The following is a 19,970-nucleotide window of genomic DNA, read 5'->3' on the forward strand; positions in this document are numbered from 1 at the left end:
CGTGGGTGAGGGCGGAGAGGCAGAATGCTGCCCCAGTACATCAGTCACGGCGCAGCCAGGGAAGTTAATGTACCACTTAGAAGGTGGAACAACTTTCTTTCTTTTTAAAGGGAGGAGATTTTTTGCAGACAGGCTGCCCCAGTAATTGATTTACCAAGGCAATAAAAAGAAAAAAAAATATCAAAGGAAAATGCTCGGCCTACGTCTCTGAGCGTCTGCACGGGATGTTTGCAGAGTCCGGACGGGCCCTCGCTCTCCTTTGAAATCCGTTGTGGTGCTGTTGGGGCTGGCTGCAAGTTACCTCGGGCTGTTGTTACAGTATGGTTCAGGGGGAGCGAGTAGTGAACTGGCTTTGACCAGCCGAGCTGGCTTGCAGCCACTCAACTGAATAAACAAGTCAAGAGATAAGCGAGGCCCAAGAAGTGTGGGAATAGGAAGCAATAGTGTTTCCTGCCAGAGCCTGCTTGTGGGTGAATACAGCCCCCCCCCCCCCCCCCCGAGAAAGAGATGGTGATAAAAACGGCTATGCCAATTGCTTTAGACAAACAGTCTCACCTGGGGACTTTGGCCTTGTGGGTGCCCAGGAATTCCCCACGCTGGAGCAGCACCTGCTATGAGCCCTCAAGGACAAGGCTGTAGGGTTCGGGACTGTCCGTAGCAGAAGGGGCGTAAGCACCGATTCTTGCTTGCTTGCTGGGAAGCATGTATTTAGTAACGCGTGAAGGCTGGAAAGCTTATTATATCTTGGCAATAAAACTGGTTATACTTATGCACCTGGTGTGGCTTCATTGAGTGTATTCGAGCCCCCCCCCCCCCTTTGGCTCAACAGGTGCTTAATTGGTCTGCGGGGCAGTTTGGAGAAGGCATTAGCACCATTCTGCAGGATGGTGGCTGGCTCTGTGATAGGTTCCAGAACCCCAACAGCAATGAAATGGAATATAATTGTTGCCCTTTCCGGTCACAAACCCGCTCCCACAACCCTGTAACAGACCTGCCCTTTACGAGACTCTCCTGCAGAATGTAAGGAGGTGAAGCTAATAAACAGGCTTTGAGAGAAATTACTCTAAAAATAGTTTCAACTTCAACAGAGAATGAAATCGTTTCGACAGGTTGTTAAGACTATCCTATAGAATTCTACAGCCAGCATGGGAGTCTCTATTAAATTCTGTAGGGTGACTCAAAAACCCTACAGAAAGGTGAACACTCTATTAAATTCTACAGAACTGTCAGCATCAGACCTTTGCCACTAGGAAACATTTTACGGACCTGGGTGACATTACAGAGTGTGGACCCAGCAGATATTTGAGCCAGAAGAACAGATGTGACAAAGCTACGTCCAGCCACACACCTGACCGTGTCTAAAGCACACACAGGGACAGATATGTTGTGAGGGGGATGGCACAGCGAGTCAGTGAAGCTTTGGTTCCAGCTTTGAAGGGTCTTGGTGACAGGTGTGATTCCCCCAAATCTTCTGTGCATTTGACTCCTGGGAATATCCACAACACAGATCCCTGGAATCTTTCACCTTGGAATCCCATGTGGTCTCTGCCTGTGGGACTGATCCACAGACAGGGAAGAGACTGGGATGCTAGAGATACAGGATGCAGGATGGCTGACAGGCTGGGCACACAGCAGGGCCCTTGGATGGGTGAAGCCCTAAGCAATACAGAGTTACCGCAGGCCTAAAGGGGCCTACTTATGTTACTAATCCACAAAGAGAGTTTCTATTGGGAGCTAGGGCCGGGGCCTGAGCGCAGGAGAATGGCTGACAGTGGGTGAACCTCGGAAGGTGATAGGGCCAGAAAAGCACATAGAAATCTAGGTTATCTGAACTGTACCTCCACTAGAGATGAGACCAAGTGGCTACATTCAGGTTCAAGGCAATGTAGTAGGATGAGCCAATCTGGGGGAAGCGGGGCAGGCTGGGCTCATTTGCAAAATCCCAAACCCAAGATCCAAGTAATTATTTTGCACACCCTTGGTATCCAGGGCCTGGGTTCAGGTCTATCTCTAAGCCAAACCTCTTGAGTCTGGGACATCTGACCAGGAATCGCCTTAGGATGCTAAGTAGTTACCGTAACACTCGGCAGACACTCAGATCTTACAGTGAGGATTATGGAATAAATGCCAAAAGCAGATGAGACTGGATGGGAAGTGGGGAGAGAGGGAGAGCGTGAGCAGGCCTTCCCAAAAGCTTTCCAGTCATGCGAGGCATTTACAGGGGTGCATGAACAATTTGTATAGTGGGGGTGCTGGAAGCCACTGAACCAAACTGTAAACCCTACCTATGATAGAAGCCACTTCAAGCCAAGGGGTGCGGGAGCTCCCTAGTTCCTGCACCTGTGGGCATTTACCTGCACGCTGAAGCAAGCAACAAAGAGCGGTGAGATGAGCCAGGGGAAGCATCACAACAGATCAAGGATTCTCCAGGTATAAGACAAAACCAGTCCTGGAAACCTAGCAGAAGTGTGTTTAAAGCCTCCAGAGGATAGCAATTGAGAGCCTGTCACTCGGTGTCAGGATAACTTTCTGGGCAGCTCTTGGGGCTTGTTACGTCTCTCTTGCTTAGGCTGCGTTGCAGCACCACTGGCAGGGCTGCCTGAAAGCAGAAGCACAGAAATTGGAGATCAAAAATACGGATGACTCCTCAGTGCCTCATCCGTTCCCCTCCCCCACTCCCAGCCAGCAATACCCATTCCCCTACACTATATTCCCAACTCTTGTGGTCTACCCAGCATGGTTTTCATTGCGATTTGAAAAACCAAGCCCTTGTCTGTTCCCAAGAGGTACGGCAGCAGACAACGGCTTGATTTCGTTGTATAGATTCCTCCACCACTTCCCATGGGGCTGGGCTGTCTGGTTTCGAAATATGACCAGAATTGTCTCCATCTGGCAAATCAGGCATCATTTTGGGGGTGGGGAGAAATGCATCTATTAATTGAACGCTATTGATTTCCAGGTTGCTCAAAACATGTAGTTAATCCTCTAAAATTCACTGTTAGGGTAAATTATTAGTGACCTTATTGAGTACATCCATTCAGGCTGGAATCTGCAGAATGCTCCCGCAGTAACCCTCCCACCACTGGGTCTTGTGCAAACCCTGGCATGGATTCCTTAGATTGTCTATCCAATTTACTTTGCCAAAAATTCTTGGTTAAAAACAATGAGCAGAATCTTTCTAAGGCATTGGATCCACTGGGCATTAGCCCCAACTTCACCCATCAGAGGCCAGCCATTGGCATAGGTGCACCAGGGCACACCCACAAGGAAAGCCGCAATTTACAACAGTTGGTCTTGCTTGAAACTTGGGTTGGCTCAATTAGTACAAATCACTCTTGTCTACACTGCAGTTGTGCTGGACACGGATAGCTGGAGTCATGGCTATTCCCCACTGGAAATGAGACCTAGGACTCTGCCAAACCAAAACCACTTTTAAGATTGCATGCCCCGTTTCCACGTCGGACACTCTCGAGTATATGGCATTGGTGACATCTTTATTGCAATACTATGTCCAATTCTGGTCACTGCACTTTGAAAAGCATGTGGAAAAATTGGAGAGGGTTCTAGAGAAGAACCACAAGAACGGTTCAAGGTCTGGGACACATGGCGTACACGGGGAGGCTTCACGAGCACCATCTATTTAATTTAAAGATTAAGACGTGATTTAATCGCTGTCAATAAGTACTTACATGGGGAGAGGATTTCTGATAGTAGAAGCTGAAACTGGACAAATGCAAACGAGAAACAAGATGCAAATGTTTAACACTGCGGATAATTAATCATTGGAGCAATTTATCCAGGGATGTAGTGGATTCTCCAACTAGAAGTTACGGGTTTGATGCCAGAATTACCAGATGAAAATCTAGGGCCTGTGTTATGCAGGAGATTAGACTAGATGATCGTAGTGATCCTTCCGTCCTTAAAATCTATGATTCTGTGACTAAACAGCTCCTTCCTCTAGAGCGATAACCATGCCAGTTACCTTACACATCCGCAAGATGCTCTGCTCCCCCGGCACCCTAACTTGAATGAAGTCTGAATATTCCTCCCGCAGATGTGAGGGAAGCAAGGCTGTTTCAGACAGTGCCAGGACCAGCCAGTGTAATAATTACACAGTTAAACATAGTAATTAAAACAAAGCAAAAAAAAAAACTAATCAATTTCACTTAATGGAATATATGTGAACAAGGAGCAAGGAGAGGGAGGGCAGGGTGAGGGAAAGAGAGATCTTATGCGACATGCATACTAACTGCTTCCAAATGAAGCCAGTGCTGCAATGAGCCTCAGGCCTGGCTGCTTCCCACAGTAACTTCAAGTCTCCCTGGAAATGGGTTCAGAATAAGTCTACACGGCAAAAAAAATAAAGACCTGGAGCAGGAAGTCTCAGAGCCTGGGTCAACTAACCAGGGCTCATGCTACGGGACTAAAAATAGCAGTGCAGACTTTCAGGCTCTGGCTGGAGCTTGGGCTCTGAAAACCTCCCACCCTTGTAAAGTTTTAGAGACAAGCTCCAGCCCCAGCCCAAATGTCTACACCGCTATTTCTAGCCCGGTGGCATGAGCGTGAGTCTGTCGACCCAGGCTCTGAGACTCGCTGCAGTGTGGATGCAACCTCAGTCCTTTTCCCTTGACCTGTCACTGCATCAGGGCAACTCCTGTGATAGCACAAAAGACTTTAAATCCGGGCTTTAACGGCCTGGCTGGAATTAAATGCATCGTAAAGCAGCCTCTCCGTTCAAGGGGTTGCTTTCTCCTCTCTGCTAAAGGCTCTCTCCCTGTTTATGGAATGATGAGTTGATTGTGGGCTACGCTCTTCCTTTTTCTTTTTATGTCATCTGATCAAGAGGGTTATAAAACACGCTGCGGTAATAAACGCAGTGCGAGGAGCCCGCTGCAAAGCATGGCAGAAAAAGTAGATACTGTTGTGGGGATGCGTTACTAATAAATGGTACAGGGAAGCGGAGTGGGATTCCACAAGCTGGGATAAAGCAGTGATTTAGGAGGGGCAAAGGATAGAAACACATTTAAGATGCCGAAGCTGGGCTTTAGGGGTCCTGAGGAGTGGGAAGTCGATTGGGGGTCGCTGAAATAGCAAAGCCAAGGTTTGTGTTTCTTATCTCTGACGCTTTATACAGTGACATCATCTTGATTGCACGGAGCGTATGGGTCTGTCTTCACAGCAGAGTTAGCCTGGGATCTTACTAGGGTGTTGCCATAAACCCCTCTCCCCTCCACCTATCAAACTCACACACATTTGATGGTGCTTTTAACCTGAGCTAGCTGGGCCTTTTGGAGCTACAAGCTAAAGACCTGAGTGAGGCGTTTGCATGGGCTGGTAACCCATCCACTTTGCAGTTAGGCTGCAGGCTAAACCTCTCAAATGCTGATAGTCCTCCAAAGCCTTCCCACAATTCCCTCCTGCGTGCCCAGAAGAACAGACAAGTTCTCCCACAATTCGTGGGAAAGAATCATAGAGCGGCACAGTTTACTGTGGCACAAAGAACCACAGACAGTGGCCCCCGAAATCCTCATGACACACATGGCAGAGCGCAGCACCAGTGAGGATGCGGTCACTGGGGTAGGGCTTTGTCGGGTGGCTGCTCAGGCCCGGGTGTGAGTTAATTCTGCAGCGAAGACATACCTTACGTGGCCAGATTTGTACTGGGGTGGGGAGGGCAAGGAACCTGGGAAGACTGCCCACATGCTCAGGGTTCAGCTGATCGCCCTATTTGGGGTCGGGAAGGAATTCTCCTCCAGGACAGATTGGAAGAGGCCCTGGGGGTTTTTCGCCTTCCTCTGCAGCATGGGGCATGGGTCACTTGCTGGAGGATTCTCTGCACCTTGAAGTCTTTAAACCGTGATTTGAGGACTTCAGTAACTCAGACATAGGTGAGAGGTTTATCATAGGAGTGGGTGGGTGAGATTCTGTGGCCGGCGTTGTGCAGGAGGTCAGACTAGATGATCATGATGGTCCCTTCTGACCTTGATATCTATGAATCTAAGAGACAGGAGAAGAACTTGGCATGGAGAAATGATACAAACATGGGGCTGAGTTGGAGATGAGGGGCAGAATTACACCAGTGCCAGACATACGGGCTCCTCTGCACAGATAGAGCCTCTGTAGGGTAACTGGTAGTTAGACCAGGAGACTGGCACTTTGAACTGCTGGGTTCTGCTCCTCAGTTTGCCATAAACTTCTTGAGTGACCTTGAGCCAAGTCAAACCAAGCCTGAATTTCAAGAGTAAGGCGCACGTGCAGCTCCTGTTGACTTCAGCAAGAGTTGAGGACTCTTTGCAAATCTGCAAAACAGGTCCTCAGCTGCTTTGTGACTCTGTTTCCACATCTGGAAAATGGGGCTATCCATACCAGACTCACAGGGCTGCCCTGGGGCTTCCTCACTTAACATCTGCGAAGCACTTCAAGGTCCCTGAATGGAAGACGCTGTAGGAGGGCAACACATTTATTATCCAACTCTTCTGTTATTTCCATACTGAAGCCTTCCCTTTCAGGATAAACTGCTCAAGGGTCCGGAAAGCATCTGGCTCTTCCCTGCCCCCCTGTGGGGAGAACAGGGTCCTGGCACATGCACATGGCAAGTGGCACAGGCCCATGAGAATTATGGCCGAGTTCCCAGGCATGGACTAGTCTGTGCGCTCCTTTTTACGAGCCTTCATGGTTATTACCACCTATTTCTTTTTACATTCCTGCCAAAATACCAACATTAATCTCCTTCGCTCCCGCAAGGCAAAACATGGGTAATTGGATTTATATGGCTTAGAAATTTGTTAGATTTTTTTTAAAAATGTATATACACACTAAATATATAAACAAATAAATAAATAATGACAGGAGGGAAGGCACTGCCCCGCTGTGACGTATCCTGGGGGATGGGTAACAGCAGGCTGGCTTAAACCGAAACCCCATTAATCTTAGCTATCTCCAGCTACCACCTTTCCCTCCTGTCCTCAGGCCAGTTGTGTTGATTACTTGGGTCTGATTTAAGAACTCTCGCATTCTCGGAGCAGTGAACTTTACAAGCTTCCCGTTGTGCGCTGCCATTCAAGCTTCAAGCCCTCCTGCTTTCTACTCTCTTTTCCTTTCTTTCTCTTCCACTCTTCCCTCTACTTTCCTGTCTCTCTCTCCTTCCAATCCTCCCCTTCTCTTTCTTGCTTGGTCTCTTTCTCCCTTTCCCCAGCTTCATCCACTCCCTCACTGGGATACAAAGGAAGTCTCTTCACCACACACAATCCCTTTTCATATCCTTGCTGCATAAACAGCAGGAAAAGAGAAACCTGGATTTCCCCATAGGGAGCGAGAAACCATGAAAGAATCTTCTCCCGCTCAGCTGGAGTCTCCGTCCTTCATAGGGCAATTCAAAGGGTCTTAGGGCTTTGTCTAAGTGGGGAAATTGGCCAGACTGAGTCATAAGGATTGTTGAGGAAAAAGCTATAAGTGTCAAGGAAGTATTCCAGAATAGCTCCCCGCGTTGACCCGCTGTCCCAGAATGAAAGTGATTTTATTCCAGAATAAATTACTCTGCTCTGGAAGTGCACTGATGATTCTGGAATGAAGGCACTTTTACTACAGAACAGAATGTCAATCCGGTGAGCTATTCCTGAGTATTTTATTCAACAATGGCTATGCTATTCAATTTCTCCTTGTAAACAAGCCCTTACCCAAGGCTCCTTGCAGCACAAACTGGAAGCAAGAGGCACCCTATTCTGCAATGGACATTTAGCTGCAGGTAATCCACAACGCGCTTAGGCGATGGTCACTTTGCACTTTGCTTATCCAATCCTGTGCTTAAAGGTTTGAGCTGTATCCTGCAAAGGGCAGAACTAAACCCTCTTCCTTCCTCTATATGCAGCACTGCCCTGCTGAGGAGAGGACTAGAAAGAGAACCTCATTTCATCAGCCAGTCCAGACTAACAGCTGTACTCCTCTTCAGCAAGTATAACACAGAGTGGGATGGCTACTGCAAAAAATTATTTCCACCACCATTTGTCCAACTACTTAAACAAATTTCTTTTGATGGGACTCAATGCCCTTTTGTGTTTGCTTTCCTCACATATTCTAATGAACAAGTTAGCTGGGGGGAATGTTCATGCAAGCAGCCAGTTTTAAGCAAATATTATTATATTAGCATTACTCATGCACCAGAACCCCGTTACGCTAGGTGCTGTACTAACGCAGAACCCAAAGATGGTCCTTGCCTCAAGGAGTTTACAGGCTACTGGAGACTATGAATAGAAAACAAATATACAATTAGTATTTGTGAGTATTGGCACTGGAGATCTAACCATTGAGAGTTATAGCTCATCCAACCAGGGAACAGAAAACATGAGTTGTACGTGTCCTATCAAATCAGCTTGAACGTCAAATACCCCACAACAAACTGCTCACAGCAGACAAAGAATTACTGGCAGGAATTATTCAGTGAATTGTTTTGCATGAATAAAATTGGAGACAAACTGGACTCCCACCCACAGATAACTGGCAAAAGGGGTGGGGGGAAAAAGAGGTGAAATTCACCGAATTAGTTATTCCTCATGAATTGTCTGCTTGACTATAGCATCTAGATTATCATTTAAAATAATGCATGTGGCTGCTGTATGAGGTATCCTTACTTTAGGGTTGAGGGAAAACCAAATAAATTCAGGAAATGGAAAAAAATATCTAGATTCAAGAGACAAACTATGAAAGAAGGTAGTGGAACCAAGAAACAGTTCGGAAGATGGAAATCGGAACAGCGAGGGTTCTGTTGGGTCCCGATTTCGTTTTGTGGCGTTAACTCCTAAGCCCTTTCCAGAAACAAAGATTAGAACTCTAGGAACTGTGCATATGTCCAGATGAACAGCAGCTATTACCATCTTCAATCCAGGGGATCTTCTTATGCCTGAGGAAGATTTAGTGTATTCCTCAGCAAAGGGGTTACAAAACATTTCATCTGAACCTCTGTAACTGAATATTGCTGCTTGTAACTATTTCAGAGGAATAAAGCTCAAGTGTTTGAAGCTGTGTGTGGATGCTGGCTTTTCATTAGAAAGAAATACAGGAAGCTTGCTAGAACTTAAATCATATTCCTCATAGAACAGCGTGCAACTCTCTCACTCTTTCTTTTCTGTGAAGCCAGAAGAGACCTGCTGCATTATGCAAAGCAGATTTTAAAGCAAAGACTGTTGTTCCAGTTTTCCGGTTGCAATTTCACTGTCTTCGGGTCTCCACTCACCCTCTTCCTTCTCCTGTCTGTTGTATTCTACCCAGCCCCCTGGACAATGTTCAGACAAAGAGAGCGGGTCTGACCTCGTACCCAGAGCAGCCAGTGGGAAAACACCCCTTGCCTTCATGGTGCAGCATCAGGCCCAGAGAGGGGTATTGGCAGAATCAGTGGCTAAGCTTTGTTGAGGAGTATGTTCCAAAGGCCTGATCTAAAGCCAATGCTGAATTCACTGGGGCCTAGATCCTCAAAGGTACTTAGGTGCCGTCAGGAGCTATAGAAACATCAGACGTTCCTATTACTGCTACCTCTCGCGCTTCACTGGAGATGGAACCTAGCTGCAAAGTGTGAATGAGAATTTCAAACACACCACCGTGCATGAATCCAGAGGGCTGGGTACGGGCCATTATTATGGCAGTACCATAGCAGCTGCAGTTCTGTAATAGCACTTGTCTCGATGTAAGAGGTTGGCACAGAGGGGAACTCTCCTTCACCCCCATGCCCTTTCTCCAACACCCAGACAATGGCTCTGATATTACAGTTAAATGAGTGGGCACTGTAATTATACCTATCAGGAACAGATAAGACAAGTTAAATACCAGCTACCCAGGGGGGAATTATTATGCCAACGAGGAGGATCCAAATGCCAGAACCCATGGCTGTAATTTCACTGACTCGCCAATTACAGCTCCTACATGCAGGGAGCTCTACCTTGTAAATGGCAGGTATATATTTAGCTGCTTTGGGAAACTTTTGGGGGAAGGAAGGGGGGCAGTGACAGAGTAGGGCCTCGTTAATCTGGCCTTCACTAATCCCCGGGCTTTTCGCATTGGCGCACAAAAAAGCAGCAGGCAGCAAGGATTTAATAGCAGCGACGTAGCTGCGGTGCAAATTCTTTACTCTATCTAGGACTTTTCATCCCTATAGCTCAGTGGTGGTGAGTGTCATTAGCCCCACTTTACAGCTGGGAAAACTGAGGCACAGAGGCAGACAGTAGCTTGCCCAAGATCAATGGCAGAACCTGGAATAAATCCCAGGTCACCTGCCTCCCAGACCGGTGCCCAAATCCATTGGTCCATATTGCCTGTCTGAAGTAGTCTTATATTATCAAACCTCATTATGTGCTGGGAAACAGGCTTCAATAGTTTATTGTACAAAACGATGCAGCACTGTCAGAAATCATGAAAACTATAATAGCAAAAAATAAACAAAGGAACCATGTCTCATGATGTTTTATCCTGGTGTTTGCTTTTTAATTGGGTTCGTTCAGTGAATCACAAAGTCTTCTGGGTGCATTAGCAAGGTTCTATTGTTTCTTTAGTTTTTAAATGACGAAGGGTTGGGGAGGCCAAGGTTCCGTTGGAAGTGAATGGGGCAGAAATCTTACTTTTAAACTTTCTTTTAAATATGGGAACAATTCAGCATTGTGCGTCTGTATTTTTTGTTAAATAAAAATGCTTGGTGCTTTTGTGTAGTGCATTTCATCCAAGGATCTCAGAGCATTTTACAACTGTTAAGGAATTACTGCGCGTAACCTCCTCTAGGAAGCAGGTGCTGTGAGCCCCATTTTACAGATGGGGAAACTGATGCATGGAGAGGTAAAGGAACCTTCCCAAGGTCGCAGCACAGCAAGTCAGTGGCAGAGACAGAAACAGAACTCAAGCATTCTGTCTCTCCGCTGTTCCCGTACTCGCTAGAGCACACTTTCTTTGCCTTTAGAAACGGGCTATTATTTCTTAACTACAGATTAAAGCCTTGAAAATTCTGCTTCTGTTCATGACTTTCTGTGATGAGACTTGACTCGGCTCAGTTAGATGGGACTTTTGAGGTAGCACCATTGCAGGACCTCAGTTTCTGTGTGGTCTGTGCGTGGTCAGAGTGCATGTCATTACGTTGGAGAGAACTTCTTTGTCACTAAGGGCTGCCAAAACCAGAGCGGTGCAGGGGCAGACTGCTAAAGGCAATAAGCTGGGTAAAATGCCATTATTGTGGTAAATGTTAAAGTACAATAAGAATGGGAACCTACCGTAAACCACACTGCATTGATTATGTTGCCAGCAAACCAACCTTTTATAACAGGCACCAGTACAGCTCAATCAGTATTTGGATGGGATACCTCCTGGGAGTACCTGGGTACTACAGGGAGAAATGTTGGTCATTCATTAGGTGGCACTCTTCCCACAAAGTCAGGACTGAACCAGTGTGTGACTGGAAATGGGGTTTCAGAGGAGATGTACAACTGCAGCCCAGCACATGGTTATTCAAGATTCCACTGCACCTTCCACAAGAATGGGAACATTAACCCTTATGTCCTGACCAAATTCCAGCTAGATAATGATATTCTTACTTTTAGTTTCAAGCTGATTTGTGTGTTTTCCTTTCCTGTTCTAACTGCTGTGTAGTGATCATTTCTGTGGGCTACTAAACAGCTACTGTGCTTCAGACCAGAAGTGGCTGCATTTCAGCAGTTGGTAACGGCTTGGCTGTTTGTCTGATTTTATCCACAGTGTATAGACCGACTGCAAACCACTTGGAGTTTCTTTGAGATGCAAAGTGTGTAAATGTACTAAGGGAATTGTTTGTTCTTAAAACAAAACAGCAAGTTTTCCATTAAAATATGAGAATGGTTGTACGGCAATGATCTAAAGCGACACGGGAAGCTGCCAGTAGACGGAGCCATAGATTATGCAAGGGATTTCTAGGAAGAAAAAGCAGAGAGAGATTCAGGAGCAGCTAAGACCCAGGGAAGCGCTAAGCTATTGCTTGTCTGTGTGGAATCTTCATTTGCCCCCCCAGAAAAGCCAAAAGTCCTGCTCTTCATTGTAGATCTCATTTCTTCTATTAACTTGGTCCTTTTTTCAGCACTGTATGCATTTAAGGACTGGGTGAACTTCTATTAAGTTCTGTTAAGGACTGATCCAGAGTGGTGATGAGCTTCCATAAGTCCATTAAAGTCAACATGGAGTTTCAGGTGCTCTGCACCTCTCCGCATCAGGCCCTCCTGCATTATCATTTTCAAAGGGACCTTCTGGGTGAAAACTAAAAAGTGCATTTTCAGGGCTTACAGGTATAAATGAGCTCGCGTCTCTGGACCCTGGTTTGTGAAACTGCTGGAAGGTCCTACAAGTCCTCTCGTTACTGGAAAAAGAAACCTCTAACTTCTCTTTTAAAGCAACAGTCTCCTCACCAGATAGCTGTCAATGCCACCTCCCTCCACAATCTGGGTGTGGACTCTGCATTTCATGCCAGGATCACATCAGAGACTGTGCATGCTGGAGGCCTAATGCAACCTGTCATCAATGCATAATGCAGTGAGCCTCTGAAGTCTGTTTTAAGGGCCTCACTGCTTTCCTGTCCCATGGGGGAAGGATGTTTTAAAATCTGTATTGCATGCATGCATCCCACTGCACTGTCTTCTGAGATACTGCAGCCTGTGGCATGGTGAAGCCACAAATCAGTGTCAGGTGCAGCCCAGTGCACCCTCTCCCTGAAACTGCATATCAGTATCACATGCATCCCTGATACACTGTCTCCTGCAAGACATTGCGGTCTGCTGTACAGGGCTGTTCCGAATCAGCACCAGCTGCATCCTTGATATATCGTCTCCTGCAGGATAGTGCAGCCTGCTCAGTGCTGATGCAAATCATTTTCCACTACATCCCTGATACACCATATCCCTGCAAAACGCCGCAGCCCGCTGCACGGCTGCTGGTGTCACATCTCAGGTAAGGACAAATGCCATGCCACATATCTGAGGGAAGCGGAAGGTTCACTTTAAAGATGAATTGCGCATGTCTGTCTCAGATAGCTGGATTAAGCAGCAACAGCTGCTTTCAGCAATGAAAGCCCCGGCAGTCTAGGATTGTTCCTATGGGCAGTGGAGTTCTCCCGTGTGATGGCAATAACCCAGCTCCAGAGAGAGCTAAGGCTGTGCTCTTCCACACACGTACGGATCATTCTGCGCAGTGGAGCCCCTGGGAAGGGAAGCGGCACCATGGTGCAGCACAGAAGGGAAGCTGGTGCCCTGGCTTCGATAGCCTCCCAGGGCTTTGTGCTGACCCCCGTTAGACAAACCATTCCCTGAGAGGTCCACCTGGTTAAGCTGATTAATGAAGAAGCTGTGGGCACGATGGGCTAGCATAGACACTGTGAGCGCTCCGCGTTAGGAGGTCCTGAATCTTCATTAGCTCACTGAGCAACTAATTGGCTTCTAAGGGCTGGCACCCGAGAGATGAGGCAAAAATTCAAAAGTGAGCCTGGCAGGGCCAGCTGGAAGTGGGGCTGGCAGGAGGTACCAGCAGAGCCTGGCAAGCAGTTATCATGGAAAGACATAAGGACAGCTGAACACAATTCCTCTGGCTGGGCTCCCAGTGATACCACCACTGGAACAAGTGCAAAGGACAGACAGGGGAGTGGCTCACTGCAAGGAGCGTGGCTGGGGATGGAAGGAGCAGAGTGTGGAAACAGGGAAAGTGGAGAAGATGCATGCAGTGACGAGGAGACAGAGGATAAAGAGGGGGAGGTTGAAGAGACAGAGACACAGGGCAAAAAAAAAAAAGATCAAAGGAGAGAAAGAGATTCCACTGAATGCATCCGATGAAGTGAGCTGTAGCTCACAAAAGCTTATGCTCAAATAAATTGGTTAGTCTCTAAGGTGCCACAAGTCCTCCTTTTCTTTTTGTGGATACAGACTAACACGGCTGTTACTCTGAAACCTGAAAAAGGAATGAAAGCAGTAGGGGAAGAACAGATGAAGATAAAGTGGAAGAAGGAAGGAAAGAGATGAGAGAATGGGAGGGAAGCAAGAGACAGTCTGGATGAGACACAGCGAGAGGAGAGGGGATACCATGGAGAGACAGGAGTATAAAGAACACAGCTCTGGGGTTCTCCTAACAGGGTCCTATTGCTAATAAGAGGCAGTTAACAGTTCTGCTGGGGAATGTCATTTCTTACAGGAAGGCTGAAAAGCCCAACAACTATGGGGCTGGATTCTTCCCAACCTTTCGCGTTCCCAAGGCCAGCTGCCGCAAGTTTCATCCTTAACAGCAGGCAACCAGGCCAGAGCCTCAAAAAATAGATCAAAGTTGGCCCTCTGCTGGTGGAAATCAGAGCGTGCATCAGAGACAGCATCAGATCAAATGTATCCCTAAAATTTAAGCTTTTAGACCAAGAGGCATGTGCCCAATGATTTAAAACCAAGAACTCTAAAAGAAAATGGCTTTATATTTTGAACATATGATCCTCTCCCTGTTAGATTTGCAGCCCTAACATCACAGCACTTTGCTAGAGCATGAGAACCTCAAAGTCTACAAACTAGTCTGCCTCCATTTTCCAGGCTGGGAGAAATTCAGAAAACCACCAAGCAGCATCCAGGGAGAAAGGACAATGAGATTTTTAACCAGCTTAGGTTCATTATCTCAGAAGCTATATTATTGGGAGCAAAATGGAAATTGTGCCTTTTGCTTTTTAACCTGCGTCCCTTGAATCACAAGGCGTAAACCACCCTGACTTGGGCTGGGCAGACCTCAGGGAGAATCTGACCTTGAAGAGGATGGAGCACAAAGGGGAGCTGGGGGGGGCTCTGACTGGCCTGCAGAAAGTGTGTTTATTTCAGAGCCAGAGGGCTGAGCACAGGACTGAAGTCCTGAGTTCTAACCCAAGTCCTAACCCCAATTCCCCTCTGTATGACTATGTGGGTGGCACTTTACCTCTGTGCTTTGGATTTCTGTTCTGTTTGCTCTTTCTTCTCAGAAGGGGATGAGTGGGCTCATTAGCTAATTTTGGGAATGAGCTTTGGAAAGGGGCAGTGGTGTTGCGGGTCCTGTTTTAACAAGGCTGCTGTCTGAATGGCGGGGTGCGATGTGTCCATCTCCCTCCGTGAGCCCCTCTGCCCATGAAGCAGGGAGATGACAGACCAGGAAGCAGGTAGGTAAATGGGGCAAAGGAAGAAATGCCAGCTGGTAATCGAAGTAGCTCTTATCCGCTATGTGGGTCAGCTGCTAGAGGAGGATATGATGACACACGTAGCCTGAGTGTTGCACTCCCTTGTGCCAGTTTGGGAGGAAGAACTGCTTACTGCAGCCCTGCCGTTCTGGGTGTATGGAAGGAAGCAGGCAGGCTAGTGTGGTGGAGTGGTATCACAGACTATTTGGCATTCGATACAGAGCAGCAGACTGCAAAGTTCTTAGGACCTGTTTGTTTAAGATCCGTACTCAAAATCCACACCCCACCACAGACACTTCATGCTGCACAGATAACTGGAATAACACTGGACCTGTCTATCGGACCACAAACAGCACAGTCAGCATGTACTGAACTGGCTGTCTCTGCTGTGCCGACACCATGTGCCCACAGCATACGGGGCACACCTGTAACTCGCTGAGGAAAGGGAAAGGGACGCTCTGCTGTACTGCCTCATGTAGAAGCGGCCATCTGCATATAAGTTGCCTGCATTTCTTTTGCAGGAAACAGCGTAAGGTAAAACATCCATCAGAATTCATAAGATGCACCCCCGGAGTAAAAGATTGATTTGATATTAACAGATGTGTGCAGAGAATATAAAGTGATCAAGGCAAAATACTGACATCTCCGGAGGCATCACAGCCCTGGAAACCGGTTAGAAATGCATGCTGGCATAGATACACAGGCAATACAGAGCCCTGATACCCGCCCCACCTCTCCCCCCCCCCACCAACTTTAGGAAGAGAACTGGAGTGTCAGCCAGCCCTAGCTCACTGTCTGCCACCTAAACCCAATTGCCAGCTCACTGTCTGGCACCAACATTTTCCTGCCAGCTCCAACATGACACCGCCAATACGCCACCCCGCACCCACGTTTCACTGCAACCTCCTGTCTGGCACCCACGACCCAGTGCCGAAGAAACAACAGAACGTGCCCTCTTTGTTCCTTTAGACACCCTGACACTCTACGCAGAGACACCCCCGTTACCGTGTCAGCACCCCCCCAACGCCCCACTCCCAGCCCACTGGGCCCCAGCTCCAGAGCCCCAGCCGCAGCATTGCACGTTCTTCCCTGACTCAGGGGTCTCACCCCGCCCCATTCACGGACAAACCCTCTCAACCTGTTTTTACAGGAGAAATGGCCAGAGCCAAGGCTAAACCCTGTTGCAATGTGGCATCGAAAGCCCCTGGCTCAGCCGGGTGCGTCCACTCCTGGCATGCACCTGGGGCCGGGGCGCCCACAGAGCAAGACCCCTGTAGATACCCAGAGAAAAAAACATCTGCTCCTACCTGAGGGTGGCGCTCTCCCCTTGCCTGACGGTCACGTTGTCCATAGCTTTGGGGAAGGTGGCATCCCCGCTGCGCACGGGCACTCCTGCGGGCACAAGGAAGAGCAGCCTGAGACAGAGGACGACGAGGCACCTCCAGGGCACGACTAAGCCCCCGCCGACCCCCATCCTGGGCAGCAGGGACTTTCCAAAAGGCCAGAAACACCCCCGGCGAGGAGAAACGGGGCAGCGGGGCGGGGGGGGGGAGGAAGAAGCAAACAGGGTGGGAGCGCGGGGCAGACACGGAGCTCCTCGGAGATTAGCAGAGCCCCTGGCAATCCAGCCGCAGAGCGCCGAGCATCCGCAGGGAGCCCCCGGCGATCCTGGGGCGCGGGAGGAGGAGGAGGAAGGGAGCACTGGCTGGGGGTGGGGGGGGCGGAGGAAGAGGAGGGGGCGAGGTGCCGCGCGGGAGATGAAGGTCACAGCTCTGCCGCCTGCTCCAGACGCCGCTTTAAGACTCCGCTGGGCACGCGCCGCGGAGCCCCGCCATCAAAAGTTTATCACCCCAGGAGGAGGACGCGTGAGCCTCCCCGGCAAGAAAGGGAGGGTGGCGGCTCAGCCCAGCCTGGTCCCGGGCAGGGGGGGAGAAAAGGAAGGCGGAGGAAAAATAAAGGAAAGCCAGGACAAATTGCTTCTGTCGCAAGATCGAAACTTCCCTGCGGCGCAGCGGCTCCCCCGCCGGGCGAGGCAAAGGCAGCGCCCCGGGCTGGGCGCCGACCTGCGGCGGGGCGGGAGCCCGGCTGCCCCCGGCGGGGCTCGGCGAGGGGGAGGAGGCGGCGGCGGCCCCGGCTCTCAGCAGCCCGGCTGCGCGCTGCCTCCCGGCCGGGAGCTCCGCCTCGCCGCCCGCCCGGGCGTGGGCTCCCCCGGGGTGGCCACGGCCGCCACCCGCGCTCGGGCTCCGGCCCCGCCGCACTGCGCGGCGGCGGCGGGGCTCCCCCGCTTTCACCCCGCCGGCGCCGGATCCGGGCTTGCGCTGGGGTCCCGCCTCACCGAGCCAGGGGGACCACCAGCATCTTCCGCCCCCGTTAACCATCGCCGCGCCGGGCCGGTGCGCAGCAGAGCAGCCGGGAGGAGCGGGGCTGTGGGGGGCTGTTTGGGGAGTGGCGGCGGGGGGGGGCGGTGTATAATTAAACCCTTCCTGCAGCCGGGACCCCTCTGAGAAGAATAAAGCTCCCGCACGGCAGGCAGCAGCGCCGGCTGCTGGGTTTACAGTCGGGCGCCCCACAGCCGCGGGACCCGGCTTCGGCAGCTGCTGTGCGGGGACCCCCGCCTGTCGCCTATTGTCTCGCCGTGTCCTGCTGCCCTGTCCGGATCCATCTGTCCTCTCTAGTTTTTATGTTTTGATTGGGCAGGGACCGGCTTTTCTTTCTGCTTGTGCAGCACCGAGCACCACGGGGTCCTGGTCCATGACTGAGGCTGCTAGGTGCTACCACAATACAAATCAATAATCGCCTGCTGCCAAGCACCTGCTCAGCTTCTCCCACACCCCCGGGACCGCCTGCTCCCTTCCTCTCCATGCCCCCAGGCGGCCTCCAGCACCCCTCCTGCATACCCTGCCTGTGCCCCAAGCAACCCATTTCCTCTCGGCCCACTCCTGGGGATACAGCCCCCAGCCCTGGCCCCGCCATACCCCACACAAATTGAACGCAGATCCCCCCTGGCCCCACCTGCCATCTAAGCGCAGGGCTCCCCTTGCCAAGCCTTCCCCTTCGCCATCCAGGCAAGTTCCTCCTTGTGTGCTGCCAAGCACCGACCCAAAGGCCATTGCACAAGGAGATGCTCAAGGCTTTTCATCCGCCCCTTACAGCCCAGTACAGAGTGCCCTCTGCCATGACCATCAACAGGCCCCTGCCAAGGATCACCCAGCATGCACATGCGGCTCAGAGGGCCCCCTGCATGGTACCTCTTCTACAATGCCGGAGTCAGGCTGGGCATTTCCTGGTAGCTCAGGAAGCAGCTCAGACCCCCTGCCAACAGGCTGCTGACCAGGTGAGGGTTCAATGGCCTGCCTGCAAAATTAACCCCTTCCTGCCCCTGCGGTGCAGACTCACCAGTAGTAAGCTATCTGTTAACACCTGCTAGATTTCTTCCTCTGATGGAACCCACTAGGGTGATGATCAGAGGGAGCATCTGAGGACGTGTTACCTACCCCGGGAGATGTGGGGTACACTGTACGTGGGATGATATGGCCAGTGAAGGGAGTTCTAGCTGGTTTGCTATGCCTCCGTGAGCCTTCCCTAGACTGGGGGTGTGACGGGAATGAGGCAAGTTCCAAATGTAGTGGTTACAATTTCCTGACTCTGGCTACAGACTTGGGAGCTTTTAGAGTCCTTAAAGGTCCCCTGAACTCGGGGGGTGGGGGGGAGTAGGGGAGGGCACTAAGATTTGAAGCGCTTTGAAATGGAAAGGACCCTGGAGGTGTGTATACATGTGATAGAGGATCCCTGGCATTGCTCAGGCCTTTTGGAAGAATCTGACAAGCCAGATCAATTTCTATCTTGCGCTGAAATGTCACGACCCTAAAGACACAGCACTAACCAAGGGCCTAATGCTGCAGGGACTCACACTGGCTCAAGGCAAGAGCAATGGCTGAGAGATGCTGGCTACGTCATATGGATAAATAGGGCAGCCGGGCCTGATGAAACTGGGCAGAGCCTGGGCTTTCCATCCAAAGGTGACATAGCTCTTTAAAAAAAATTGCTTCACCCCAAACATTCAAGTTGGCTGGTGCACTTAAGCAGGGTTGCTGAGGGCTGAAGGTAACTGAGAGACTGGCCTGCTGCCCCTGCCAGATCACCCCAGGCATCAATAGAGAGGAAATGCATATGGAGCTGCTGAGAGGAAGGGATAAACCACAAACCAGCTGCACCTGGGCCCTACGTCGGGAGATCAAGTCCACTGAGCATGTACCAGCACCAGGACTGGGTTGACTGGAGTGATTGCTGCTGCAGGGGCTTTCCGGTCTGTTGGGTAAATTGGTGTTTACCCCTTGGGATAGGAAGCTGTTGACACACAGTGCATGTTTCTGAAATAACGCTGAAATGGGTGTAATGCATACAAGGGGAAGATTGAACTGAGATCCTGCCTCAGTGCATATCTACCTTCGAAAGGGCTGAGCTAGCCTCCAGAGATAAGAATACGCATGACCGGATGGATAGCCACAGACAGGGGGGATGGATAGATAGACAGATAACTCCTTGCTAGCTATAGCTGGGCATGTGCGTGAGGGACAGGGGAGGAGAGAGAGAGAATGTTATACATATTTATGTAACAAAAACCTACCTAACTGGGTATTTACCCAATGAAGTGGAACGACTGTGAAGGAGACTGTGCAGCTTATTCGCTAAACCAGACTCGCCCCCGGGGCTGTTTTGGACACAGAAGAGCAGGAAGCACAAGCAGATTAAATGTGGAATGGTGGATCCATGGGATATTACAGTTGGGGGTTGAGCCAAGCGATTGAGG

General features: G+C 49.9%; 1 protein-coding gene across 4 annotated transcripts in view; it reads right to left on the reverse strand.

The window, feature by feature from the left end:
• The window catches only part of LOC311511395 (opioid-binding protein/cell adhesion molecule homolog), a 705,875-nt gene that overhangs the window by 309,044 nt on the left and 376,861 nt on the right, over positions 1–19,970 (reverse strand). For 2 of the 4 annotated variants that reach the window (XM_084611958.1, XM_084611957.1), the window contains exon 2: positions 16,468–16,552. In XM_084611958.1, the coding sequence (XP_084468084.1) occupies positions 16,468–16,552 (85 nt within the window). Of the gene's footprint in view, positions 1–16,467; positions 16,835–19,970 lie in introns of those variants that run through there. The other 2 variants (XM_084611956.1, XM_084611959.1) reach the window with 2 other exon arrangements.

This window comes from Lepidochelys olivacea (genome assembly GCF_965140295.1).
Source record: "Lepidochelys olivacea isolate rLepOli2 genome assembly, chromosome: 22".
Classification (NCBI taxonomy): domain Eukaryota; kingdom Metazoa; phylum Chordata; order Testudines; family Cheloniidae; genus Lepidochelys; species Lepidochelys olivacea.